Genomic DNA, 26,836 nt, shown 5'->3' on the forward strand with positions numbered 1-26,836 from the left:
CTCTCACAGGCCCAGGGCCGGTTCCCCCCGGCCCAGCCCCGACCCTTGGGCTGCGGGGTCTTGTGCGTTCGCACCGCTCTGTGCCGGGACCTGCGGCCGCTCGCCCTCGGTGGCCGCTCCTGCCCGCGGCTCCTCCAGCCCAGCCCGGGGCCAGTCCTGCGGCGTGGGACCTGGAGAGGTGACGGGTGTGAGGACGGGGGGAGCCCTCGGCACCCCAACTCCTGCTGTAGGAAGGGGTGCAGGGGAGGGGAGGGGGCTTCTCACCTGCAGCGTCCAAGGGGGGCTCCGGCAGGGACTCGTGCTTGGCTCTGCGCCTGAACACGGGCGAGCGCCGCAGCCGCAGGGGGACGGTGCCTGCGGGGGGGACACGAACCAGCCCCGCATCATGGGGGGGTGGGGGGCACAAACCAGCGCCGAATCATGGGGGGGGGGATGGGGGGGGGGGTGGGGGGGGCACAAACCAGCCCCGCATCACGGGAGGCCACAAACCAGCCCTGCATCACGGCGGGGGGGACACAAACCAGCCCCGCATCATGGGGGGGGGGGGCACAAACCAGCGCCGCATCATGGGGAGGATGGGGGGGGGGGGGCGGGGGGGGGGGGGGGGGGCACAAACCAGCCCGGCATCATGGGGCGGGGGGGGGGGGCACAAACAAACCAGCCCCGCATCATGGGGGGGGCACAAACAAACCAGCCCCGCATCACGGGGGGGAGGCACAAACCAGCCCCGCATCATGGGGGGGGGCACAAACCATCCTCGCATCACCGGGGAGGCCACAAACCAGCCCCGCATCACGGGGGCGGGGGGGGCACAAACAAACCAGCCCCGCATCACGGGGGGGGGAGGCTCCCAACCCCTTTCTGCCCCCGAGCTCTGTTGCCAGAGCCCATCCCAGAGCCAGGTCCCACCCCGGCACCTCCTCAGGGCAGCCCAGGTGGCACCACCAGGCTGCTGGGATGTCACCATGGCACTGCCTGCCCCCCTCCAGTGTGGGACGTGATGGGGGGGTCCCCGCCCTAGCCCCCACTTACTTCCCAGCTCCGCCGGGCACTCGGGCTCCCGGAGCTGCTCCTCATGGACAGACACAGCTCGGCGGCCGCTCCCCTGCGGTGCCGCCAGCCGGTTGTCTGGAAAAGCAGCAGGGAGAGATGCCTTTGGGGTGGGGGGAGCCTGCAGCACCCCAACCTCCTGGCAGATCTCATCCCACCGGAACATCCCACCCATCCTCAAGGAGATGAAGGAACATGCCAGCAGCAGGATGAGGGATCCCATGGGGGATCCCACGGGCAGCTCACGGATCCCTACCTTCGGCGTCGGGCGGTGTGGGCAGGGGGCTGCCAGCACCTGCCTCCCCCCCGTGGCTGACCCTCCGTGGCAGAGCTGTTGGGGTGCTCCTGCCCGGCCGTGGCAGGCTGCTGCTCCAGCTCTCCCGGCCCCCGGGCTCTGGCATCCCGGCAGGCTCGGGCAGGAGCAGGGAATGCCGGAGCGGGTGGGAACCGCTGGTGGGCGGCTCGGTGGGCACCTGCCTGCCCAGGGCTTTCCAGGCTGGCCGGGGCTGGGCCAGGTCGGTGCTGGGCTCCGTGGTGGCAGCTGGGCTGCGGAAAGGTGCGTCTAGGGGGGAAGGCAGGACAGGGCTGGGGTGGCTCTGGGTGCTGGGACCCAGCCTGCAGCCACCCCAGGGACTGGGCAACGGGCTGGTTTGCCATTTGCCATCAGCAGGGTTGGGCACTGATGGGTGCAGGGCACCCTCCTGAAGGTTGGACTCAGCTGCCCACCAGTCACTGTTGGATCTGGTCCCCGTGGAGAGAGGCTAGGGGACAGACCTCCTGCCCTGGGGACCAAGGTGACCCCCTGGCACCCAGCAGTGACCCACCTGTGGACACGGAGTGCGTGCGGGCCTTCAGCGAGGGGGGAGAGTCTGCCGAGCTGTCCACGATGTCCCCTGCAAGCACAAGCCACCAGCCAGCATCAGCACACTGGGGTCCACCCGGTGCCACCAGCACCCAGTGATGGAGGGTGACACGGCAGGAACGTGTCCACTCCCACCCATGGGTGAGGGTGGGGAGGATGCAGCCCCTCACCATCTGAGCCAGCCTTCTTGATCTCGTTGTCTTTGCTCTGCAAGGGGAAAGAAACCTAGTTGGGGGGGGGGGGATTTCAGAGTGGCAGTGACCTCAGGGACAACGGGTGGCAGAGGGCAGGGTGCTGCTGGGCAGGGTGGAGGGGATGGGGGCAAGGCAGGGAAGGGAGGGACAGACAGCACATAGGAGCCCACATATTGGTCCCCCTGCAGAGGGTTAGATGACAGGACAGAGGCCAGAGGCAGTGACGGCGCAGCGCCGGGACCCAGATGGTGAACCCCCAGCCCACGGACACCACCACCATGGGGTGCAGGGTCCATCCTGACCACGGAGCTGCTCCCCACCTGCTGCTTCTTGCCCTCGGGGGCCGGGCCCTTGGCGACGCCGATGCGGTGCAGCATGACCTGCAGGCGCTGCTCGAAGGAGCCGGGCAGCTCCGCCTCGCTCTTCTCCAGGGGCCTCCTCTGCGGGTCAGACACAGCCCTGCCAGGGCACAGCACCCACAGCACCCACCCGTGGGGCACCCAGCTCCCCTACACCCCACCGTGCCTCCTGGGGAGCAGGCATAGCCACAACCCAGCGGGGACATCCCCAGCCATCGCTCCGCCATCCCCGCATCCCGCCGGGGCGCCCGGTTGTCCCCAGCACCTGCACCCTTGGATGGAAGCAGCACCCACCCAGCCAGCTGGTTTGGTGACAGTGCTCACCTTGTCATGCCTGACCCCCAGGGCATCCTCATCCTCCCCGGGCAGCAAGATGAGTGACTGGGACTTGCCCTCCCGTGAGTACTTGGGCCGGATCCTGCGGGCCGAGTCGGGGGTCTGGCAGTGCTCGGGCTCGGCCGCCAGCCCCAGCTCCTCTGATTTACTCAGGGGTTTGTTCCCCTCGCCCGCCTTGCTGGGGGCACGTAAAATGTCACTGAGCATCGAGCGCCGGCTCCTGGGGCCGCCCTCGGGCTCCTTTTCACACCTCGAGCCCCGACTGGACTTTGGTTTCTTGAAGGCAAAAAAATTCCCAATTTTCTTCTTGAAGGTGCGGGAGCCAGAAGGGGCCAGAGGGGCTGATCCTGGGTAGGTCTCTGGAGCTGTAGGGCTGGGGAGAGGTGAAGCATTGGGAAAAGTGAGCTCCAGGCTGCCTAGGTCACATTTGTTCCCCCTGCTCATCCCAAAGAGATGGATTCAACTCCTCCTCCACTGGAAACAAGGCTGTCATGGCAAGAGCCCTAACGTGGGGGCTGCCCCATTGCCTCCCTGCTGTGGGACAGAGCCCACAGTCCCCTCCCCAGGCCTGTGGGGTGGGGGCTGGCTGCATCCTGCACCCTATGGCTGCACCCCAGTCTTGTCCCATCTGCCTTGACCTTGGGGGGACACACACATAAGCTGGGTGCTGCTGTGAGGATGGTCATTTTCCCCAGCCATCCCTCTGGCACTGGGACCAGCAGTGTGTGAAGGTGGTGGGCAGGGGGCTGTCTCTCTGGGTCTGGGTGGGTGCAGGGGTCCCAGGCACCCCCCCAAGCTTACAGCAGCTCCTGTGTGATGAGCCTCTTGGCAAAGAATTCCTCCAGCCCCTCGTCCACGCGGGTGATGCTCCTGTCCTCGCTGTTCTCACAGGCCACGGGCTGCACCTGTGGGCAAGCACAGTCATCAGCCTGGGAGGAAAGAGACCCCCACCCACACCTGTGCACCCACACATGGGTGCTGGCACCCTTGGTCACTGCACATCCAGCTCAAAAGCCAGACCAGGGTGTTATCTGCTGCATCCCAGCTCCTACCCCGCTGGATACCTGGGCCATCCCTGGAGCTCCTGCCCACCCCAGGCTCCTGCCAGCCCCTTGTCCCTGCCTGTGCAGGCAGGACAGCTCAGCTGCCAGCCCCCTGGGTGCCACCCCTAGGGTGCTGGTGGCTCCCCAGCACAGTGGCTGGGGTTTGGCATCCCTACAGGCTCAGGCACCCACATGTTACACAGGTAAGGCACCTCCAACCCTCCTTGATGACACATGGTGACAAACCCTGCTAACACCCTCCTAGAGCTGAGCAAGGTCTCTGCCCCTGCTGCCCCATGGGCACAGGGATGCTGCCTCCATCTGAGCCCCCAGGAAGGGACACCATGCTGCTGGCAGGTGATGGAGCCCCATCTCCATCCTTCAGGCTGGTGCCCACCCTTAAGTCCAGTTTTGGGGTGCCACCACAGCCAGCATGAAGGCCTCCAGCTCCATCTCCACAGCACAGCACTCCATGCCATGGCCAAGCCCTCCTCCACGGTACCCTCCTCGCCCCATGGTGGTGGCTTCCAGTGGCAGAGAGAAAGGCACTTCCCCACCACTGGCATTTCAATCCACAAGGACTTTTCATCACGGCTGGATTGATGCTGCTCAGGAGCCCTTCCAGCCACCCAAGATCAGCCCTCCCTGTCACATCACATCCATCAAACCCCATCCTAGCTCAAGGCTTGGCCAGCCCTGGGTGCTGAGCATGCCCAGCCCAAGGGATGTGCCAAGGTGACAGTCCCCAGGCCCTGCCAGCCTTCAGCATCCATCCTGCCTGTGGGAAACAGCTCCTGCTTCTCCTCTGACCCTAGAGCAGCCCTAGTCCCACCACGATCCAAGGACAAGCCGGAGGGATCCAGCTGCATCACGGTGACATGGGGACAAAGTGATGCCAGCAGGATCCAGCCCTGGGGACACCGATGGAGCCAGAATCTCCCCTGACTGCACCCAAAAGTTACTTTTCCTTTGGGAAGGGGGCTAGGAAGGCAGGACCCCCTTTGGATGGGGAGGAGGGGAACCCCTCCCCCAGCCAGCAGAGACCCCCAGCATCCTCTGGAGCTGTGGTGGGTGCTGGTGCTTCGGGCCTGGTGGGATTTGGGGTGGGGGGGAGCAAATTGGGTGCAGGAGGAGAGAGGAACCGGAGCCATTCCCGGAGCCGTTCCCGGCCGTGCCGGCCCCTGCACCCAAACTCTGCGGGTTTTTTCATTTCCCCGCCCCCCCCCCCCCCCCCCCCCCCCCCCCCGGCCGGCTCCCACCGCTCAGCATCTCCCAGCCGGCGGCAGGAAAAGGGATGGAGCAGGAAAAGGGACGGAGCAGGAAAAGGGATGGAGCAGGAAAAAGGACGGAGCAGGAAAAGGGATGGAGCAGGAAAAGGGATGGAGCAGGAAAAAGGACGGAGCAGGAAAAGGGATGGAGCAGGAAAAGGGATGGAGGATTTCCCTGCCGCACCTACCCCCCCCGCCCAGCTCCCCTGCCCATCCTTTCGGGCTGCCCCCCTCCTCCAAGGGGGGCGGGAGGGGGGGGGCTTCGGGAGCGACTGAAATGCGGGATAAGGACCCAGCCGGGGCCGCGCGCATCTCGTTTCTCCTGCCTTGCACCAACAGAGCGACGGCGAGAAGCCACCCCATTGATCAAAACCAGAGGGGGGAAAAAAAACCCAACAAAACCAAACAATAAAAATCACCCCCAAGCCACCCTCCTCCTCCCCAGACCTCGCCCACCGCCCCCCCCCCCGGGTCCCCTGCCCCACCTCGGGCTTGCTGGGCGGCTGCTTGTGCCGGCGCTGGGGCCGGGGCCTGGCTTTGGTGCAATGCTGCAGCTTCTGGCCGCTGGTGGGCAGGTCGGTGAGGGCTCCGGTGGTCGGCAGGTCCATGAGGGCTCCGGCGGTGGCGGCAGGAGGGCTGGCGGGGAACGAGCCGCTCTCCGGCTCCGCATCCTTTGTGGAGGCAGCAGGGCGTGCCGGGCTGAGTGACGGCGGCGCCCGGTGAGCTCGGAGCCCGATGCCGGCCCTGCCCGCCGCGGGGTCCAGCTCCGAGACACCTACGAGGGGTGAGAGAGCCGCGGTGGGGAACCAGCCTGGCCGGGCCTCCCCGGCACCGGCGGCAGCAGCAGCAGCAGCAGCAGCATCGTGGAGGCAGCCTCGCCCACGCGTGGCCGGCGGGAGGTGCCGGGAGCTCCCCGCGGCCGTGGGGCCGAGCCAGGGGGGGGGGGGGGATCCTGCGGTGGTCCCGGGGGATGGTGCTGCGGGGGGGTGAGGCGGGGGGTGCTCCGGCAGGGACTGAGCTGACCCCGCCACCGCGCACGCTCTGCCGGCAGCGAGCAGAGCAGCACCCACAGCTGCACCCCGGGCTGCTCCGCGGGCAGCTCCTCGTTACCCAGCGCTCCTGTCCTCCTGGTTATCAGGGTGGTGCTGGGCTTGGGGACATTGGGGACAGCTTGGTGCTGGGATGAGGGACATTGGAGTCAGGTTGGTGCTGGGCTTGGGGACATTGGGGACAGCTTGGTGCTGGGATGAGGGACATTGGAGTCAGGTTGGTGCTGGGATCAGGCACATAAGGGCCAGGATGGTGCTGGGATGAGGGACAAGAGAGGCAGGATGGTACTGGGCTTGGGGACATCTGGGTCAGGTTGGCACTGGGCTTGGGGACATCAGGGGTCAGGATAGTGCTGGACTTGGGGACATCAGGGGTCAGGATGGTGCTGGGATCAGGCACATAAGGGTCAGGATGGTGCTGGGATGAGGGACATTGGGGTCAGGATGGTGCTGGGCTTGGGGACATTGGGGTCAGGATGGTGTTGGGCTTGGGGACATCAGGGGTCAGGATGGTGCTGGACTTGGAGACAGCTTGGTGCTGGGATGAGGGACATTGGAGTCAGGTTGGTGCTGGGCTTGGGGACATTAGGGGTGAGGATGGTGCTGGGATCAGGCACACAAGGGTCTGGATGGTGCTAGGATGAGGGACATTGGGGTCAGGATGGTGCTGGGCTTGGGGACATCAGGGTCAGGATGGTGCTGGGATCAGGCACATAAGGGTCAGGATGGTGCTGGGATGAGGGACAAGAGAGTCAGGTTGGTGCTGGGCTTGGGGACATCTGGGTCAGGTTGGCACTGGGCTTGGGGACATCAGGGGTCAGGATAGTGCTGGACTTGGGGACATCAGGGGTCAGGATGGTGCTGGGCTTGGGGACATTGGGGTCAGGATGGTGTTGGGCTTGGGGACATCAGGGGTCAGGATGGTGCTAGGATCAGGCACACAAGAGTCTGAATGGTGCTAGGATGAGGGACATTGGGGTCAGGATGGTGCTGGGATCAGGCACATAAGGGTCAGGATGGTGCTGGGATGAGGGACAAGAGAGTCAGGTTGGTGCTGGGCTTGGGGACATCAGGGTCAGGTTGGCATTGGGCTTGGGGACATCAGGGTAAGGATTCTCCTGGGTTTGGGGACATCAGGGGTCAGGATGGTGCTGGGATGAGAGACACTGAGGTCAGGATGGTGCTGGGCTCGGGGACATGGGGGGTCCCTTGGGGACACCTGGGTGCCAGGTGCTGGGGTTCAGCACGAGCTTTGCTTCAGGCAAAGCCAAATGAGGAGCACAGCCAAAGCCCCACAAAGCTTCTCGTTGCCCCCCCCCAGGCACACAGGGCTCCCTGGGGCAGCACCCGTGGGCAGCACCTCGGCCCCGAGAGGTGCTGGGTGGGTGGGTGATGTGCCAGCCTGGGGTGATCCCTGGGATGGTGGGGGGAGATGCCACAGCAGCCACAGTCACCGACGAACCCTGCCCAGCTCTGTGGGGAGGGAGCTCAGGGCATTGCCCCCCCACACCACTTAGCCAGCTGACCCCCCCCCCTAAAAAACCAACCCAAGGACACGCCCCAGGTGCGATTTGCCTGCAGCCCCACCCCACGGCACCAGGAGAGCCTCTCCCACGGGATCAGAGCCCTGCCAGGAGCAGAGCAGCAGGATCCCGGGAGGGCTCTGCCCTCGGTGCCCCCGGCCCCGCTGTGCCCGGGCAGAGAGGTTGGCCCTGGCACACCCGGAGCCGGGACAGAGAGGAGGCTGGAGGTGACCTTACTTCTCACGGTCGGCGTGGGCCGAATGCTCCTGAAGTGCTTGTTCCTCCTCCGCAGGGCCATCCTGCACTGCAGGGAGAGAGGGACGGCGGCGGCTGCGGCCGTGACACGGTGGCCGCGGCGAGCCAGGGGCAGCCGGAGCCCCCCCAGGTGCCTCCCGACCCTCCAGCACCCCCAGGGCCGAGTCCCCTCATCTTGACGGGGCACCCAAACCAGCCAAGCTGCCGGCCCAGAGGCTTTCCCAGGCAGAGCCGCAGGCGCTGCGGGTCCCGGCGGGGCTGCGCGGAGCGGCCACGGCCACGCAGGGACACGCGGGGCCAGCAGGTCCCGCTTCCCCGCCACTAATTCCCACCCAGGGAGGGGTGCGGGGGGGCAGGGCCCCGGGGACGGGGGGGGTGGGCAGCCTCGTTAAGCCCGGCATCATCCCCCGGTAAGGCGGATCAGGGGCAGCGCCCGGCCCTACCTCCTCCACCGCCAGCGCCGCGGGGTTCCTGCCCCTCGCATCGTCCTCAGGCGGCTCCGGCAGCAGCGCCGGGAGGTCGAGCCCTTGCCCGGGGAGGTTCTGCGCCTAAAACCATTAGCAAGGTGCTTAAATTATCCCCGGGGGCTGAAGAGCGGCCGCCTTGCCCTGTGCGCTCCAGCTCCGCTCCCTGCCCGCCGGGATTTGCCAGCGGATTTAGGCCTGATTAGCCGGCTGCTGCCCCGAGGGGCCGTGCCCGGGCTCACCCCGGCACCCCCCCAGCATCCCCCCGGCACCCCACGGACCCCCAGCACCTCCCCCCAGCACCTCTCTGGGCGTTAATGCCACAGGAAGGGCACCAGGAGAGGATTACCTGGGAGGAAAACCTTGAGGCACGAGTGGCCGCTGTGCCCAGGCTCACCCTGGAACCCCCCAGCACCCCCCTGGCACCCTACAGGACCCCCTCAGCACCCCAGGGACCCCCCCAGCACCCCTCTGGGCATTAATGCCACAGGGAGGGCACCAGGAGAGGATTACCTGGGAGGAAAACCTTGAGGCACGAGTGGCCGCTGTGCCCAGGCTCACCCTGGCACCCCCCAGCACCCCTCTGACACCCCACAGGACCCCCCCAGCACTGCAGGGACCCCCCCAGCACCCCTCTGGGCATTAATGCCACAGGGAGGGCACCAGGAGAGGATTACCTGGGCTTACCTGGGAGGAAAGCCTTGGGGCACGAGTGGCCGCTGTGCCCAGGCTCACCCTGGCATCCCCCAGCACCCCCCTGGCACCCCCCCCCAGCACCCCAGGGACCCCCCCAGCACCCCTCTGGGCATTAATGCCACAGGGAGGGCACCGGGAGAGGATTAGGCAGGAGGAAAACCAGCCCAGGTGGGAACTGCCCTGCTTGCCGGGCAGCAAACCTGCAGCAGCAGCAGCACCGGGCAATGCCAGGGCAGATCCAGGCCCCCCATCCCACATCCCAGTCCCATGTCCCCATCTGGCAGCACTCACCAGTTTGCACTGGGCAGCTGTCAGGTCTCCCAGCACAGCATCCACGATGCAGTCGGCTGCGGCGGCTGTGACAGACAGCTTGATCTCACTGGGAGCAGAGAGGGGTGTCAGGGCCAGCACCCACCACCTCTGGCCAGCCATGGGGACAGCCCCGCGGGGACAGTCTTGCCAGGGAGGTGGGTGCTAGGCTGTGGCACCCAGAGGGGCACCCAGGACACCCCTGGGGACAAGATGCTGGGATGGAGGCAGCCCCTCGTTGATGCTCAGGGCTTCCCTCTGCCAGTCATGGAAGTGTCCCTGCAGGAACATCACCCGTGGGGCTTCCCAGCTGGCTGGGGACACATCTGAACTGGATCCAAGTGGGAAGCCAAGCCACAGCTGGGGGAACACTGCAGCAGGACCCAGCACACCCCCACCCCACAGTGGGGGGGAGCAGTTGGTTGGGACCCCCCCACCCCCAGAATCCCAATCTGGCCCTGGGAGTGAAGGACGAAGGGCCTGGCACCCACTTGAGCTTGCTGAAGACATCAGTGACCATCTGGTCCAGCACGGTGCTGAGGTTGAGGTGGTCCTGGAGGTAGATCCTCTCTGACATGGCGTTGACCAGCTGGTCCCTGACCCTGCTCTTCTGCACCATGGCTGGGCACAGGTCGTGCACCGTGTCCAGCACTGCCTGCATCATGGCCTGAAGTTTGGGGAGGAAAGGGGAGGTTTGGGGCATCTTCCTGTGCTTTCCAGGAGTCACCACGTCCCTCATCCTCGGGCCGAGGCTGAGGAGCATCCTGTGCTGCTGGCAGCTCCCTGTGGCTGCCCACCTGGATCTCCTGGCTGCAGATCTGCGAGGCTTCCTCGGTGAGTCGCTCCAGCTTGTGCTGCAGGTTGCTGCTCTGGTGCGGGGTGTTCCCGGCCTCGTACAGCAGGGGCAGGATCTGCCGCGGGAAGGGAGGTCTCGGAATCATGGAGTGGTTCAGGTTGGAAGGGACCTTAAAGATGAGCAGGTTCCAACCCCCTTGCATGGGCAGGGACACCTCCCACCAGCCCAGGCTGCTCCAAGCCCCATCCAACCTGCCCTTCAACACTGCCAGGGATGGGGCAGCCACAGCTTCCCTGGGCAACCTGGGCCAGGCTCTCACCACCCTCACACCAAAGAATTCCCTCCTCATGTCCAACCTCAATCTCCCTCTTCCAGTTTCAATCCCTTCCCCCTTGTCCTCTCCCTCCCTGCCCTTGTCCCAAGCCCCTCCCCAGCTTTCCTGGAGCCCCTTCAGGCACTGGAAGGTGCTCTCAGGTCTCCCTGGAGCCTTCTCCTCTCCAGGCTGAACACCCCAACTCTCCCAGCCTGGCTCCAGAGCAGAGCTGCTCCAGCCCTCCCATCATCTCCGTGGCCTCCTCATCCTTGCTTTCCATCCTTCCATGCCCAGCCATAGAAGCATCAGCTCCATCAGCTGAGGAGACCAAGTGACCTTCTGGCTTTGCAGGGCCACAGTTGAACATCTTGGTCCCTCATGGTCCCTGTGTCACTTCAGACCCTCAACTGCAGCCCCCCCACCACCCACTGACCCAAGCACACTGCTGCCCACATCAGGGGAGATGCTTTCCCACCCCCTTCACCACCTTTCCACTATCAGCACTGTCCTCTTAAATCCTATCTCCACCAGACTGACTTCCCAGGAGGACCAAGAGAGTTGGGAAATAGGCAGAGGAGGAGGTTGGAAGAGAAGCAGAGGAGGAAAAGTCACGATGGGGAGAAGGAAACAGACCCAGGAGGATCAAACCAAGGCTGAGGGTGCCAGGAGCTGCCCAGCCACCATGGTGGCCTTGGTCAGGAGCATCCCCATTGCTGAGGGGGGGGGTGAGGGTGCCCCAAGGAGGGACCCCCGGGGGACTTGGGGAGTCTGTCTCAGCGTGGGCACCCAGGGGGTGCCGGGTGGGCTCAAAGCTGGAGCACCCACTCCCCAGGGGGTGCCCCGGGAGCCCCCAGGTCCCGGGGGGGCTGCACAGACACCTGTACATGTTGGGGGGGGGGGGGATGAAGAACGTTTTGGGACTTGTTCTAGAAGGGGATTCAGAAATCCATCCTGGTCTGGAACACCCTGCAGGAGCTCAGCCATGTCCGTCTGAGCATCCTGGCGCCCCCCGACGGCTGGTTAATTATCTCATTAACTAATCAATACACTTCGATCCCGAGTCAGAGCTGGGCGAGCTGCCAGGTGTCCCCAGGTGTCCCTGGGTGTCCCCAGGGCTGGACTCACACTGACAGAGAGGTTGGCATTCCTGATGGCCTCCTCAGCACACAGAGTGTCCACCTCCCCGCCCGGGCAGGCGCCGAGGACGTCCAGGTTCTTCTGCAGGCTCAGGCAGATCTCGTTCACCATCTGGGGAGCAGAGAGGCCCTGTCACCCTCCGAGGGATGACTTTCCCAGAGGAGGACATCCTAGCACTGCCCCACGGGGCGAGGGGGGGGTGACAGTCCCTGGAGCATCCCTGAAATGCATGGATGCAAACAGGAGGGTTAGAATCATGGAATGGCTTGGGCTGGAAGGGACCTTCAAGATCATCCAGTCCCACCCCCCTGCATGGGCAGGGACACCTCCCACCAGCCCAGGCTGCTCCAAGCCCCATCCAACCTGCCCTTCAACACTGCCAGGGATGGGGCAGCCACAGCTTCCCTGGGCAACCTGGGCCAGGCTCTCACCACCCTCACAGCAAAGAATTTCCTCCTCATGTCTCACCTCAATCTCCCTCTTCCAGTTTTAATCCCTTCCCCCTTGTCCTCTCCCTCCCTGCCCTTGTCCCAAGCCCCTCCCCAGCTTTCCTGGAGCCCCTTCAGGCACTGGAAGCTGCTCTAAGGTCTCCCTGGAGCCTTCTCTTCTCCAGGCTGAACACCCCAACTCTCCCAGCCTGGCTCCACAGGAGATGTTCCATGGGTTTCTAGGAGATACCCTTTCCACCCAGCTCCTCTCATCCTCAGGAAGGGTGCAAAGGGGTCTGTGCTTCCTGCAGGAGCTCCCGTGAGATATCTGGGTGAGGGGAGGGCAGCTCCCCGGGGGGACATTGTCCAGCCAACCTGCTCAGAAGAGGTGGTGAGGAAGCCCTGCTGCAGGCGGAAGGTCTGGGCGGGCAGCGTGCGCCGCAGCTGGTTCCTGGCCAGGCAGGCCTGGAGCTGCAGGGGACAGGAGGCCATCAGCAGCCACCACGGGTGGCACCTGTCCCCGTGTGTCCCCCCCTCCCCACAACATCCCCCCACCTTGTGCACGGCCTCCTCTGTTCTCTCGGGGTTGCTGCGATGGGCCTGGGCCACGTCGCTCATGGGCAGGGGCATCGACTTGAGGGTGTAATTCCTGCTGGGCATGGGGGGTGGGTGGGCACTGCTGGGGGCTTTGGCCTCGCCCCCTGGAGCCAGAGCCCCCCCAACACCTCGGACGTTGCCCCAAGGGCCAGCCCTGGAGATGGGGGTGGCCAAACTGCGGCCAGCAGCGACCACCCACCCACCCAGGGGTCTCAGTCCACCCCTCCCTTTCTCCAGGTCTCCAGAGAACCTGTGTGGCCAAACATGAGAGCTGATGGTGCAACTCAGCAGGTGGACAACTCCTACCCATCTCTTGTGGGGAGGGAGAAGAGCATCTCAGCTCCAGCACCAGCAGACCCCTCTCCCTGTGCTCTCCAGGGCTGCCTGGGGTGACATGGGGCTGTGCTGGGGCAGGAGGCACAGCCCAGGGGAGACCCTGAGGTGGGTGATGAAGGTGCCAGGAGTGGGTGGCAGGTGGCCCAAGCCATGGACCAACTCCCTTGGGACCTGCAGGCAGCTGAGTGATGCACGTGCTGTTTTGAGAGGACGAGAAGCCCTGGGGGGAGCCCGATGACATCCTGGTGCTAGAGGCTCTTGCATGATGGTAGCAAGCCAGGAGGACCACCCTGCTCCCTCCTTACCTCTCCAAAGCTTGAGCCACCTCCAGGAGCCCATGGGCAGTTGTGTTGTTCCTGTCCCAAACCACAGTCCTGCAAAGGGAAGGAGATGAGTGAGCCCTCCCTGCACCCAGGCAGCCCCAAGCTGGGTGCCCACCCACTGGGTGCCAGGGAGAGGGGGCTGAGACTGACCCCCGGGCCCCAGAAATCCTGGAAATGGGGTTAAAAGTCCCATTTAGAACCTACATTTGGGCTTTGCAAGGAGCTGTAAAGAACCTGGGTGCCTGGATGGAGCCAAGGGCAGGGAGAACATGCTCAGGCACCATCCTGCTGGCAGGGACAGATGTCCCCCAGAGGAACAGGCCTGACTAGGAGACCCTTCCCCATCTCCTGCCCCCTGCAGACATCCCTGTCTTGCCTTTGTGGGCAGAACGTGGCCAAAAAGGGGCAATTTAGGAAGCTAGGAAGGGCCTAGAGCCATGTCCATGGCCACCAGGAGCCATGCTGAGCCTCCTCTGGTGGCACCAGCATCACCACCAGGACCACGGATACCAAGACCAGCTGGCACCAGGTGGAAAGGGCAGCCAGGGAGCCCTGCCTGAGCTTGGTGTTGATCTGCAGGGCCTTGGCCAACATCTTGGCCCCCGTGTCCCCCATGGCGTTGCCGCTGATGTCCAGAGCGACGAGGCTGGTGTTGCTGCCCAGGGCGCTCAGCAGGACGTTGGTTCCCAGTTTGAGGCGGGATTCGGCCACAGACAGGGACTGGAGAGGCTGGGAAGGGGACAAGGAGGTGGCCAGGACACACATCAGGAGAGGTGTCACCACCGCAGACACAGTCTCCATCCCTGGCCTGGGATGCTGGGCTGCTTGTTGCCCCGGGGCTGGTTTTGGGTGATGCTGAATCTCCCCCCCACCCCCCAAAAAAAAAAAAGAGGGCAATGGGTGCACAGGGAGCACCCCGGGTTTGGAGGAGGGAGGAAAGAGGGGTTTTTTGGGGAGCTGGGCTGCAGGCAGGGGACACCAAGCATCTCCTGGGGGTTGTGAGCCAGCCACAGGTCCTGCTTTCCCAGAGGAGCGGGAGCAGCTCTTGCTTCTCCCTCTGAGCAGCTGCTGCAGGTGGAGGAAAGGAGCAGCAGAGGGAAGCCAGGGGCAGAGGGAGGGGAGGAGGGAGGTTCCCTGTCCCCTCCTGGTGCTGGGAGGGGTGGGGATGGCACGGGAGGGGGGGTTCAGGGGGGTTGGGGACAGGGTGGACTCACACAGTCGTCCTCCTGGGTGAGCTGGACGATGCGGTGCAGGACGTCCAGCAGCCCTTCCCTGGGGGAGAGGTGGGGGCTTCCATCTGCACCCCAAGAGCACCCCAAGTGCAACCCCAGGTCCTCCCAGGTACCCCCTATGAGCACCCCACATGCCTCCCAAGAGCACCCCAACCTTAACCCAAGTGCCCCCTACTAGCACCCTAAAATACCTCCCAAGAACACCCCCAGAACACCCCAAATGCCTCCCAAGAGCACCCCAAGAGCACCCCAGGGCTGCGGGGGCAGCTGGCAGAGCCCTGTCCTCCCTGCCCAGTCCCTGCAGTCCCACGGGGACTGTGCCAGCAGCAGGTGACAGGCCCCTCGTGTTCCCAGGCTGCCCGTTGGGATGGAGCAGGCAGGGTGGGCAATCCTGGCATTCCCAACCAGCCTGGGGGCTTGGATGGGGAGTGGGTGGTGGGATCACCACAGTTCCTGGCCCGGGTGCTGTGACTTGGCACTTACTTGGATTTGATGTTGAAGTTCTTCCCCAGAGACACGTGTCTGATGGACTTGCTCCTGCCAATGGAGAGCACCAGAGTCACCATGTCGGGGTCAAAACCTGCAAGAGAAGGGAGACACCTCACTGGGGTGGTCCAAGCAGTCCTGGCCACAGAGGTGGCATCCAGGTGGTTGGGTGGTCTCCAAAGGTAGACCAGCAGAGCCAACAAGCTGTCACCATGGGATGGTAGAGAAGTGTGCCCAGGGTAATTCCTAAGCATCTTCCTCCTTGTCGTGGCTTCCCCAAGGAGACCCGGAGAGGAGAAGGCTCCAGGGAGACCTGAGAGCACCTTCCAGTGCCTGAAGGGGCTCCAGGAAAGCTGGGGAGGGGCTTGGGACAAGGGCAGGAGGGAGAGGACAAGGGGGATGGATTAAAACTGGAAGAGGGAGATTGAGGTTGGACATGAGGAGGGAATTCTTTGGTGTGAGGGTGGTGAGAGCCTGGCCCAGGTTGCCCAGGGAAGCTGTGGCTGCCCCATCCCTGGCAGTGTTGAAGGGCAGGTTGGATGGGGCTTGGAGCAGCCTGGGCTGGTGGGAGGTGTCCCTGCCCATGCAGGGGGTTGGGACTGGATGGTCTTTAAGGTCCCTTCCAACCCAAACCAGCCTGAGATTCCATGACCTGGGTAGAGCTGAGGTCACTGGGAGGGACTGTGGCCTGGGGGGGGGGTCTCCTGCTATTTGAGGTGCCAAGGCTGGGTTGAGCCATGAAGAGCACTTATGGAGCTTGAGATGGCACTTGCTTTCTGGCTCCATCCTCCCACCAGCACCCTGGACAACACAGGAGGAGTCCTCACAGCTCACAGGTCTGCACTCCCATCCTCAGCTGCTCCAGCAGAGGCCAAGAGGCACCAAGACCCACCTACAGGACCGTCCATCCCACCTGGAGCTGCTCTACTGGGAAAGGCAGAAATAGAAGAACCTTTTGGCAGAGCTTGGTTGGAGATCTGGGGTAAAAGAGGGAGCTTTTGGAACACTTGTGGCCTGAACAGGTGTTGAAATGACTCCAAACCACGTCAGCTTTCCCAGAGCCATCTGTGAGAGCTGTGAGATCTTAGCAAGGCTGCTTCAAGGTTTGGGGCCTTCTAGGTGACATTCAGAGCTGGCAGGGGTGAGGTGTGGGATTTCCTTCGTGGCTTCGGAGGCCACAGCAGAAGAAGTTTAGCAGCAGGGGCTGCAGACTCCTCCAGAGAGGTGAGAAAGAGTTTCAAGCCCAGAGGAACTTTCCCAGACCCTGGGGTAGCACCATGAAACCACCCCAGATTCAATGAGCTGAAGGGGCTTGTGCCAAACACCATGTGAAGTGAGAATTTTTGGCAGATCCCGAGGCAGGAAAAGATGAAGAACTTGCCCCACACCCAGTGCTGGAGATGCTTTCTCTCTGAACAAGAGGAGAGGCAACCTCCATGGGCTGGGAGGTGCTGAAGAGACCTGGCACACTGGGAAGGACATCAGCAGAGGGAGAAGAGCACACCTGAGGGCTTCTCTCCTGGGGGAAGGCAAGAGGGTTGGGTTTTGGGGGGTCAAAAGCCATTAAAAAGCCTAATGAGGTGGTAACTTCTCAGGCAGGAAACCAGTGCTGGCCGTTGGGTGGCTTCACCCCTGTGAGGTGCAGCCTGTCCCCCTGCAGCTGCTGAGGGACTTCATGGGTGACACCTCAACGTTGCACAGTTGAGAAGCAGGCAAGAGCAGCAGACCCTGCCCAGCTCCCTGGGGCCTCCTGCAAGCTCAGGAGATGCTGAGGCTGAGCTGACCTTTGCCAAAGAGCCCGTGGTGGCAAGACCTGCAGGTGGAGGAGATCTTCTGCTGGCTGGGGAGGAGGTGACCTACCATTGTCAGACAAGTCCAGGTGGCTGATGGAGCTGGCGTCAGGGATGAGGTCCTGGATGACTTGGGCTCCTGCAGATCTCAGCTTGGAAGAAACAGCAAGAGTCAACACAGGGGGAAGTGCTGAGCCCTGCCAAGCAGATCCTGAGTCCAGAAGGTCACCCCAGCCCCACGGTGGGCAGGGCATGGACTTTCCCAGGCAGGGACTGAGCCCCCTGGCTGGGCTGATGGCACCTGTGGGTGCCCCTCACCTCGCAGCTGCTGAGGTCCAGGTGCAGGTCGCTGATGTGAGTGTTGTCTGCCAGCCCCTGCAGCACAGCCCTGGAAAAGCCACCTCATGGTGTGAACAACCAGGACCTGCTGAGGGGCACCAGGACACACCACAGGGCACCTCCTCGACGGCCCAGGCAGTGGGAGTGGGGTGCTGGAGAAGACCTCCTTCCCGGAGGCTCTGCCTCTCACAGCCCCATCCATCCTCCCCACCAACCTTCTCAGCACCAAAGTCCCAAGTGAGGTCCCCCTCCCAGGCCAACCCCTCCTCTTGGTGGCCTCCCAGCCCCACCTCACCTCACAGCATCTGCTGGCAGCTTGGTGCCTGCCAGGGAGACGTGCCTGAGGGCACGGGCCTGGCTGAAGAACTCCTTCAGGTCAGGGGAGATGGTTTTCACCCTCCTGGAAAGGATGGGCACCACGGGGCATCATCATCTGCCCAGCACTGGCCACCCCCCAGGGTGCTGTGCTCCCCTCCGTGGGGCCTCACCTGTGGGAGTAGATGTTTTTGGAGAGGTCCAGGTGGACGAGGCTGGTGTGACATCCGTGGACCAGGGCTCCAAAGAGCTGCCAGGGTGGGGACAGGAGCGTGGGGAGGAGGACCCAGCTGGTGCCTCGGCCCCTCCGCTTGGCCTGGGGATGGACTTGGGGGGTGGGAAGTGGGGGGGGCTGGGGGTTCTGCCCCAGCATGGGGCTCCCTTCTTCCCCCAGTGAACCCCCAGACCCCCAACCCACCCACTTGCCCCCCTGCAGGCCCCATCTCCAGAGCTCCAGACCGGGCAGGCTGGGGTGGCAGCACCCCCAGGGGTGGGGGGGCTGAAGGTGGGGGAGGGGGGCTGCTGCTGGGACCCCCCCCCAGGGGTACTCACAGCATCCAAAGAGCAGTCAGTGCCCGCCAGGCTGAGGTGGGACAGGGAGCGACACTGGCGGAGGAGGCTCTGCAGGTTCTGTGGGTGAGGAGGTCTCAGCAGCTTCACTCAGGACCCCGAAACCCCCTCCCCAGCACCCAGACCAGAAACCCCAGCCCCAGGACCCTAAGCACCCCCCTCCCCCCCCCCACCAACCCCACCAGGACCAGCCCAGGGATGAATCCTGCCCAGGGAACCCAGCCCTGGGCCACTGGCTCCCGAGGTGCCTCCTGGCTCCAGGTGGCATCTCCCAGCCTTCCACAAGGAGCTGCACAGGGATGTCCCCAGTGCATCCTCCAGCTGCTCCTGGGCAGGCTGGGAGGTGCCACAGCCACCACCTCCCTGTCCCCAGGGTGCTGCTGAAGCCCTTGTCCCCACTCACATGGGTGTCCTCTCCAGCCAAGGTGCCAGGGTTTCCAGAGAGGTCCAAATGCTGGAGGGAGGATCCAGTGGCTTTGTTCCCTGCCAGGGCCTTGCACAAAGTGCCCATCCCTGCTCGAGGAGAGGGGAGAGGGGGATGCCCGAGGGTCCCCTGCACCGGGGACAACCCGGGGCAGAGGAAGGAGCACGTTCCTACAGCTGGAGCAGCAGGACATCTCATCCATGAAGATTCCCTTTTGGAGGTGGCCCCTCCAGCTCCACCCGTTGGGTGCCAGCTTGTCCCCGAGCCCTGCCATGGCTGGGCAGGGAGCAGGGGGCTGGGCTCTACCTTTGGCAGTGGGCATGGTCCTGGCCAAGCTGAGGCTCTGCAGGCCCCTGGGACTCTCCTCCACGTGCCGGCTGAAGGCCACCATCCCTGGTGGAAGAGCAGTGAGCCCCGAGGAGCTGGGTGTCCATCCCACCCAGAGCCACGGCCCCCAGGGTGGGGGGCAGCTGCGGTGGGACCTGGAGCCTGAGTTCTCAGGGGTGGCAGGGCAGGAGTTGGCTACCTCTGTCTTCCAGCTGGTTGCCAGCAAGGTTCATGGTGTGCAGGACAGAGCTGGGGTGGCTGCTCAGCACCTGGGCCATCCTCTGCACAAAGTCGCTGCGGGGAGGAGGACCATCCACCTGAGGCAAAGCTCCAGGAGACACCGGCCGTGCCAACCCTGGGGCTGCACCTGGACCTCCCACCAGCTCCTCTCCACGGGGCATGAGCCAGGCCCATCCAGAAGCAGAGCTTCTGCAAGGGTGGCTGAGGGTCCCTGCTCCCAGGGAGCTTCGTGCCGTGGAGGGGCCAGGGCACCAAAACCCCCAGGCACCTGAAGGAAGCACCACCGGGCTGCCAAGACCCTGCCCATCACCCAGGAGGACCCTCCAAGGCCTCTGCTCACCCTTTCAACCCACTGTTCTCCAGCACCAGCTCCTCCAGGGTCACCGACTTGCTGAGCATGTAGAGCAGCTGCTCTGAGATCTCCTGGTTCTGGCAGGAAGGAAGAAGAAGGAAGTCCTTCTGGAAGCCCAGCCACTTCTGGTGCCCCCAGCACCACCACTCACCAGCCTGAAGTCCTTGCAGGAGAGCTTGGTGAACCACAGGTTGAAGGACAAGGCGGCGACGCTCAGTGCCACGTCCCTGCGGGGGCACAGGGTGAGCCAAGAGGGGCCTCAAACTGCCAAGGCCACCCCTGCCCCACGTCCCTCAGCACCATCTCCAGGGCTTGGAAACCCCTCCAGGGATGGGGACATCACCCCTGCCCTGGGCAGCCTGGGCCAGGGCCTGAAAGCCCTTGCCAGGAAGGAATTTCTCCTAAACTCCAACCTAAACCTCCCCTGGCACAACCTGAGGTCATCTCCTCTTGTCCCATCACTGGTTCCTGGGGAGCAGAGACCAACCCCCCTGGCTCCAACCTCCTCTCAGGCAGCTGCAGAGCCAGCAGGTCTCCCCTCACCTCCTTGTCTCCAGGCTGGACACCCCCAGCTCTCTCAGCTGCTCCTGCTCACACTTGTGGTCCAGCCCCTTCCCCAGCTCTGGACACAAGTCCATGAGTATCAAGCAACCCACAAACCCAGCTCAGCTTCTCCAGATGGTTCCCTCAGGGGAAATGAAATGAATCAAAACATTTTCACACTCCGGTCAAGAAAAAATCTGACGTTTTGGGTTCGTTGTGGTTGGTTTTTTTCCCTCTTTGGAATTCTGAGGTAAAAACTGACACAGGTTCTGCTTGGCTGGCCCCAAATTTCAGCTTGAGCCCTCACACCACCTTCCTCAGGGTGAAGCTGGGGGTGAATGGGGGCACAGATGGAGCCCAAAGCCCCCCTGGGAGCTCCTAAAGCCCTGGCAGATATTTCTGTACAGATCTATTTGTACACACGGGGGGGGCAGAGGGACCTGCTTTGCATGGGGAAACACCTGGCAGCCCGTGGCCACCAGGGTGGTTGGTTCTCCCCTCCAGAAGCAGCTCGTGACTCTACTGAAGTGTTGAAAATGAATCACAAAGAAGGGTTGTCACCCCACGGGACTGGGGGTCCTGGTGGCTGGTGCCACCAGGCTGCACGTGTGGCATCTTCAGGGTGTGTAGAGGCAGAAAAGCTTCTAAGAGGAGCAGGGGAAGGTGTGGGGCCACCTCTGCCGTGGGCAGGGGACACTTGGCACGGCCTGGGGACTCACCGGCTCTCCAGGTGGCTGAAGTCCAGCAGGTTGAACTCCCGGCAGTCCTGGCTGTGGTAGATGTTGTCCACGTCCTGGTTGGGATGGACAGACAACATGGGTCAAGCTCAGGACCTTGTGTGCCTGGTGGGGCTTGGAGGGAACGGAGCCCTTGGGGACCCTCCCCTGGGAAGCCCCTTTGCCTCAACCCCCAGCCCAAGCCCTCCCCTGCAGCTGGTTGGGCACATCTCCCAGGCTGGTGGGACCAATGGTGGGGTCTTGGAGCCCTTCTGCAGGGACTGGCCAGAAGAAGGGAGCACCCCACCAGGCTGGTGGGAACAGAGGGGTGGAGTGGACCGGTGTCCCACAGGATGGGGGGGGGGGACAGCTGGTCCTGCTGTGGCCAGGTCCCTGCTGGGTTCTCCTCCACTAGGGACAACCCAACAGGGTGCCAGGTTCCCAAGGCCTCTCCCTCATGAAACAACCAACATCTCATCCCTGCTCCCACTTGGATTCCAGCCCACCAAGGAGCGGGGACCACACTCAAGCCGAAGGAAAAGTGCAGTTCCCAGCTCTGGGATGTCCCTGGGGTGCTCTCAGCCCCGGCAGCCCTGTCGAGCACCCTGCTCCCCTGCCAAGGGGGACACTGTCCTGGTCTCCTCTCCCGGGCTGTCCCAGCTCACCCACTGGATCTCCTCCCGGAAGGCGAAGCCGTTGTAGTCACAGAGAGCAGCGTAGGTCTCTGAGAACCCCCCTGTGCAAAGAGAAGGTCACCTTGGGGGCAGAGCAGCCGGGCTCCCCAGTTCCAGAGGGACAGGGATCTACTGGGGAGAGTCCAGTGGAGGCCACGAGGATGAGGAAGGGGCTGGAACATCTGATGAGGAAAGGCTGAGAGACCTGGGGCTGCTCAGTCTGGAGAGGAGAAGCCTGAGGGGGGATCTAATGAATGTCTATCAATACATGAGGGCAGCAAGAAGGCAGGACAAGCTCTTGTCACTTGTGCCCTGGGACAGGACCAGGGGCAATGGATTCAAACTGGAGCCCAGGAAGTTCCACCTGAACATGAGGAAGAACTTCTTTGCTGTGAGGGTGACAGAGCCCTGGGACAGGCTGCCCAGAGAGGTGATGGAGGCTCCTTCTCTAGAGACTTTCCAGACCTGTCTGGATGCCTTTCTGAGTGCCCTGCCCTGGTTTTGGTCCTGCTCTGACTTGATGATCTCTGGAGGTCCCTTCCAACCCCTAATACTCTGTGATTCCCCCAGGAACAAGGAGAAGACCTCTGGGGAGGGCAGAAAGCAGGAGAAGGATGGTGGGGGCTGTCCCTTCCCTCCTCAAAGAGGCTAGGGCTTCCAGTGGGAGCTGCTGCCCACCCACAAGTGGCCACACCACTCCAGGGGCCTTGCCATGGGGACACCAGGTGAGGTGCATTGCATGATGTTAAGGGTGGGATCCTACTCCAAACCAGGCCCCAGGAGAAGCCCCTGGCTCTGCAGCCACCCACCTCAGGTGGGTGGAAGGATCCACCCAGGTGGACACGGAGCATCCTTGTCCCACACCAGTCGTTCCTGCTCCTTTCTGGGGAGCCACGTCCCCTCAAACCTGCTCCTTCCCTCATGGGCTGGTGGGGAGCAGCCCCCATCAGAGCTCCTTTGGACCTCACCCCCGTGGGTGCCCTGCCATCAGGGGTGGGGACCTTCAGCAGAGCCAGCACTGATGGACCTCAGGGTGCTCCAACCCTCCTGGCTGATCCTGGAGGAGACGTGGGAGGAGGAAGAAGGACATACCACAGGGCCCGGGGCTGCTCCTCAGCATTTCATCCAGTGGGTCCAGGATCTGCAGGATCCTCTGGGCCAGGTTGGGGGGAGAGTTCTTGAGCAGTGTCCTAGGGAAGGAGCAGAGGGGGGTGGGGCTGGGAGAAGAGCATCCCCACCACTTTGGGCTTAGCTACAGCCCCTGAATGTGAAGGTGACCAGGAACATCCTTCTCAATGTGACAGGGGAGCAGGGTCTGGTCTCCAACCCTGTGCTTTCCCCCAAAAAGAAGAAGGTGTTAGAAGGTGTTAATTGCCAATTCATCCCAGATTTGGGGCTTTCTTAAGCGAGGGGTTGGCTCTGGTACCTACACGACCCCCCCCCCAAGAGGAGCAGCCAGACCCTTACCCAGGATCCGAGTCTGGGAAGACCCTCTGAAGGGCCACGGTGACGTGGATGACCACCTGCTCCAGCTCCTCGAAGGACAGGAACCGGAAGGCGTAAGACGCTGCCTCCGTTTCCATGACAACCTGCAGGCTCCAAAGGACACGAGATGCCTGAGCTGGCAGTGTCCCCGGGGTGACAGCCACCACCTCCTGCCTGCAGACACCCACAGACACCCTGGGAGGGGAGAGCAGCAGGGACTGGGGAGGAAACCCGTGCAAAGGAGCTCGTGACCTGCCAGGATAACCCAGAAGCCTCCCCAGAATTCAAGCAAAGCTGATGGGGGGGCTTGCTGGGGGGGGGGGACAGGGGGGGGTGCAGCCTCAGCCGTGCCCCAGTTCCCTGCTGGAGTTTCTCTAACCAGGCTTGGAGGCACTTTGAGCTTTTGGTTCCTACCAGGGGAAAGAAATGAAGAGGAATTCAAGACTCCAACCCCGGGGCAACACGTGCCCTCCCAGGCTGAGCTGGGACTGGGAGGGAGATGTGGAGCTGCCTGGGGGGCGCTGAGGCTGGACCTGCCTGTGCCCCCCTGCCTGGGTGTGCCCTGGGCACCCCCTGCCTGTTCCTTTCCTGCCCCCCCTGCCCCTCAATGACCCCTGGGCTTTCCACCCCCCCAACCAGACATGTTGTCCCTCTCCACCCCAGGCTTTTTGTCCCCTGTGCCCCTCTCGGTGTCCCCCCCCTCCTAGACCCTGGTGTTCCCCCCAGCCTGGTGAGCAGCAGAAACCTCAGGCAGAGGTTGGGCTCCTCAGCACTGATGGAGCTTTCCTGACCAGAGTGAAAGTTGAGGAGCTCCCTGGTCCTGGTTCAGCTGAGGAACCCAGCCCAGGCCCCCCAGGTCCTACCTCCACCACCATCCCCACTGCCCTCAGCACCCACCTGGTTCTAAGAGGGTTTGAAACCCTCCTGCTCCCTGTGGCTGCTCCTGGGTGAGCCAGCAGCCCTTTGTCACCTTGGCCCTGAAGAGCAGGAGGTGACCCAGCCCAGGGGGCTGCCACCAGCACCCACACTTGGAGCCAGCACCCCTGGGTGCCTGCCTGCCCCTCCAGCCCTGAGGGAGACACCCTAGGAAGCCCCCCCCCCCAGGGGATTTATCTCCCTGTGGAGACCCTCACTGGTGACCCTCAAGGTGCCATGGGGGGAGTGGGGACCCCCCCCAGGCCCTCAGGTGGGTGGCTGGGCTGGGTATTGGTGTCACTCACCAAGCTGGGCTCCTTCACCGTCATCTCCTGCACCTCCAGGAGGCTGAAGCTGCTGTGGACCTGCAGGTGACAGGAGCTGTGTCAGCCCTGCTGGAGAAGGGGGACCCCAGGGGGGACCCCAGGGGGGACCCTCAGCTCCCACACCCTGGGCAGTGCCCTGGCCGTGCCCCCTCCAACCTTCCCAAACCCCCTCCCCTTCACCCCATCCTCCTCATCATCCTCCTCCTGGGGGTGTCCCAGACCCGGTGGCCCCAGGTGGCCCGTGGGGTGTCCCCAGGTGACCCAGAGCAGGGACCAGTGTCCCCCCAGTTCCCCCAGCAGCACTCACCCTCACCGGCAGCGTCACCGGCAGCACGTAGGCTCTCCAGGGCGTCAGCACCTGAGGGGACACCAGAGTGACAGGGGGACACCTGAGCCCCCCCTGTCCCCTGCTGGGGCCACACAGTGGCTGCCCAGGGAAGCCAGGAATGGTTCTGCACCCACCAAGACGTAGTCCTTGTACTTGGATTTCACCGGCAGCTGGACGCTGGTCACCAGCAGCACCTTCTGTGTCCCCAGGAAGGCAGTGATGCCCTCTGAAAAGACCCGTGTCCCCATGAAGTGAGATGGCTGAAGCCACCCCTGGTCCTCTCTCACATGCCCTGCTGCCTGGTGGACACCAGGGGTGGTCCTCACAGCTCCTCTCCACCTACAGCCAGCAGTCAGACCCTGGGTGCTCACCCAGCTGAGCCACGCACTTCTTCACCAGCTTTGGGCTCCTAAAACCAGCTCCTGATGGGTTTCTGTGGCCTCCACCAAGAGCAGGGCTTTGGGGCCACCAGCTCCTCCTCTGCAAACACACAGCTCAGTGTTTGGGGTGACTTTCCAGGGGTGCTTTGAGATTTCTTAGGTCGGCTGATCATCTTACTCCAAGAGTAAGATGTCCCCCTAGGCCGGGTTTCTGCTGGAGGAGCTGAGATCTGGCACCAAGGAACAGCTGGGTCTGGATTTCTCCTCCTCCTTCCCAAACTGCTCCCTGGGGAGCAACTCGGTGCCCAAGTCCTGCCTCCCTCTGGTGGGATGGATCCTGCTTTTGCATTTTTTTTGGGGGGGCAACTCTCTGGGCCACCCTGCCCCCGGGTGGTTGCACACCACACCAGCCTCCCCACATCTGCAAAATCTGTGGCTCCCACGGTCACCACCAGCATCACACCAGCCTGGGGTGTCCCCTCCCCACCTCTCCTGGACCACAGCTCCTGCCTGGAGAAGCGGGGTGAGGACCTGAGCTGCCCATCATGGTGCAAAGCCAACCAGGTTGTCACGACACCGGGACCCACAGATGCAGTGGCTGGAGCCAAACCTCCCCCAGGACCCACCTCGGTCTCCAGGACCCACCATCCAGGACCCGGGGGGCTCTGAGAACACACCGACTCAGCCCCTTCCCACCCCTCTGCAAACACCAGGGGAGCTGGGGAGGCTGCAGGACCCCCAGCAGGCTGTGCCCCCTGGAGGAGCTGCTGGGGACCCCTGCCCCACCAGGCCCAAGGCAGCACCAGGAGCCATGGAGACCCGTGTCCCTGAGGAGCCAAGTGGTCCCCAGGGGAAGCTTTTGGCCTCAGCAGGACCCTGGGGCGTGCAAGTTTTGGGGCTCCAGATGGAGTTTTGGGGCTCCAGATGGAGTTTTGGGGCTCCAGACCCTGCTCACACACACCCCCCCCCCCCCCAACCCTCAGCTGTGGTCCACGAGGAGCCCACGGGTGGCTCTGCCCACCCCAGCCCCACACGGGGGGCTCTCCTGGTGGCCTCAGCAGGCAGTTCTTACCTTGCAGCTCCGCTGGGACCCCCGGGGGGGACGCGGCCATGGCGGGGACCCCGGGGACGAGGGGCCTGGGGACACGGGTGTCAGGAGAACATCCCCGGGCAAGGCGCCCTGCTGGGAGGAAGCACCGAGGTCACCAGCACCTCCTCCTCCCCCACCCGGTGCCTCTTCCTGCCCCGTCAGGCGAGATTTGCCGCCTGAGCAGGAGAAGAGAAATGAAAGTGACGGTGCCCGGGGCCCACCGGGAGGAGAAGACATCCCTGCCCAGCCCTTCTCCTCCTGCCTGGCTTCACCTGGGGCAGCAGGACACGCCAGCAGGGCCTCCCAGGCAGGAGAAGCAGCATCTCCTCGTGGTCCAGCTTCCCGGGGTTGAGGTCCACGACCTCTTCCTGCCCTGCAGACCACCGAGGTGGGTCACGGCTGGTGGGCACTGGGAGGTCAGCCCAGGACCAGTGGCTGGCACTGGGCATCTGCAGGGGGAGATAGTGGGGGTGGGTGCTGGTGGCCACTGCAGGGTGCTACAGGCAGGGCTTGTCCAGAGCAGAAATGCCCTGAGAATGAAGCCAAAACGACAAGAGCACTGCCCCAAAGCAAGGAGGAGAAGCAAGGGTCAGGTGGCCACCTCGGGGCAGCAGGGGAGAGCACATCAACCACCCTGCTCCCCAGGAGGGCTCCAGGATGGAGCAGAAAGCCATCCTGTCCTGTCCCACGTGCTGCTGCAGGACTTCACTGCACCCAAGATTTCTCAGTGTTGGCTCAGCTGGTCCTTCCAGAGGCTGGGGAGAAGGTGCTGAGGGAGCCAGCAGAGCTGCTCTCACCTGCCTGGGTCCCCGTGACCATCATCAGCTGGGATGGAAGGTGCCAGCTGCCTTGCCCCCCTAAGTTGTCCCTTTTTGACAAGCCACCAAGCTCCAGGCTGCCCAAGCTGCAATTTGCCAACTGAGGCCTCCCAGAGGTAGAAGAACCCAGGAGAAGGTGAGCCCTGGA

At 63.7% G+C, this 26,836-nt stretch overlaps 1 protein-coding gene across 1 annotated transcript; it reads right to left on the bottom strand.

Annotated features, from left to right (window-relative positions):
- Positions 1 to 3: 3 nt before the first annotated feature.
- CARMIL2 (capping protein regulator and myosin 1 linker 2) lies at positions 4 to 25,892 on the bottom strand. The gene is made up of 40 exons (XM_051629797.1): positions 25,853 to 25,892; positions 24,535 to 24,626; positions 24,380 to 24,430; positions 24,052 to 24,111; positions 22,814 to 22,935; positions 22,439 to 22,536; positions 21,338 to 21,408; positions 20,676 to 20,749; positions 19,565 to 19,640; positions 19,402 to 19,490; positions 19,021 to 19,115; positions 18,801 to 18,887; positions 18,474 to 18,583; positions 18,053 to 18,130; positions 17,674 to 17,750; positions 17,481 to 17,585; positions 17,165 to 17,234; positions 16,917 to 16,998; positions 15,054 to 15,150; positions 14,553 to 14,610; positions 13,895 to 14,067; positions 13,321 to 13,389; positions 12,638 to 12,731; positions 12,458 to 12,553; positions 11,643 to 11,765; positions 10,206 to 10,319; positions 9,900 to 10,075; positions 9,391 to 9,478; positions 8,383 to 8,487; positions 7,922 to 7,988; positions 5,598 to 5,887; positions 3,603 to 3,706; positions 2,790 to 3,174; positions 2,427 to 2,546; positions 2,083 to 2,119; positions 1,875 to 1,943; positions 1,307 to 1,612; positions 1,033 to 1,128; positions 265 to 354; positions 4 to 170 (listed from the first exon to the last, which is right to left on the bottom strand). Exons 1-40 carry the CDS (start codon positions 25,890 to 25,892, stop codon positions 4 to 6), a joined length of 4,401 nt encoding a protein of 1,466 aa, XP_051485757.1.
- Between the last annotated feature and the right edge of the window lie 944 nt (positions 25,893 to 26,836).

This window comes from Apus apus, chromosome 11 (genome assembly GCF_020740795.1).
Source record: "Apus apus isolate bApuApu2 chromosome 11, bApuApu2.pri.cur, whole genome shotgun sequence".
In the NCBI taxonomy this organism is placed as follows: Eukaryota; Metazoa; Chordata; class Aves; order Apodiformes; family Apodidae; genus Apus; species Apus apus.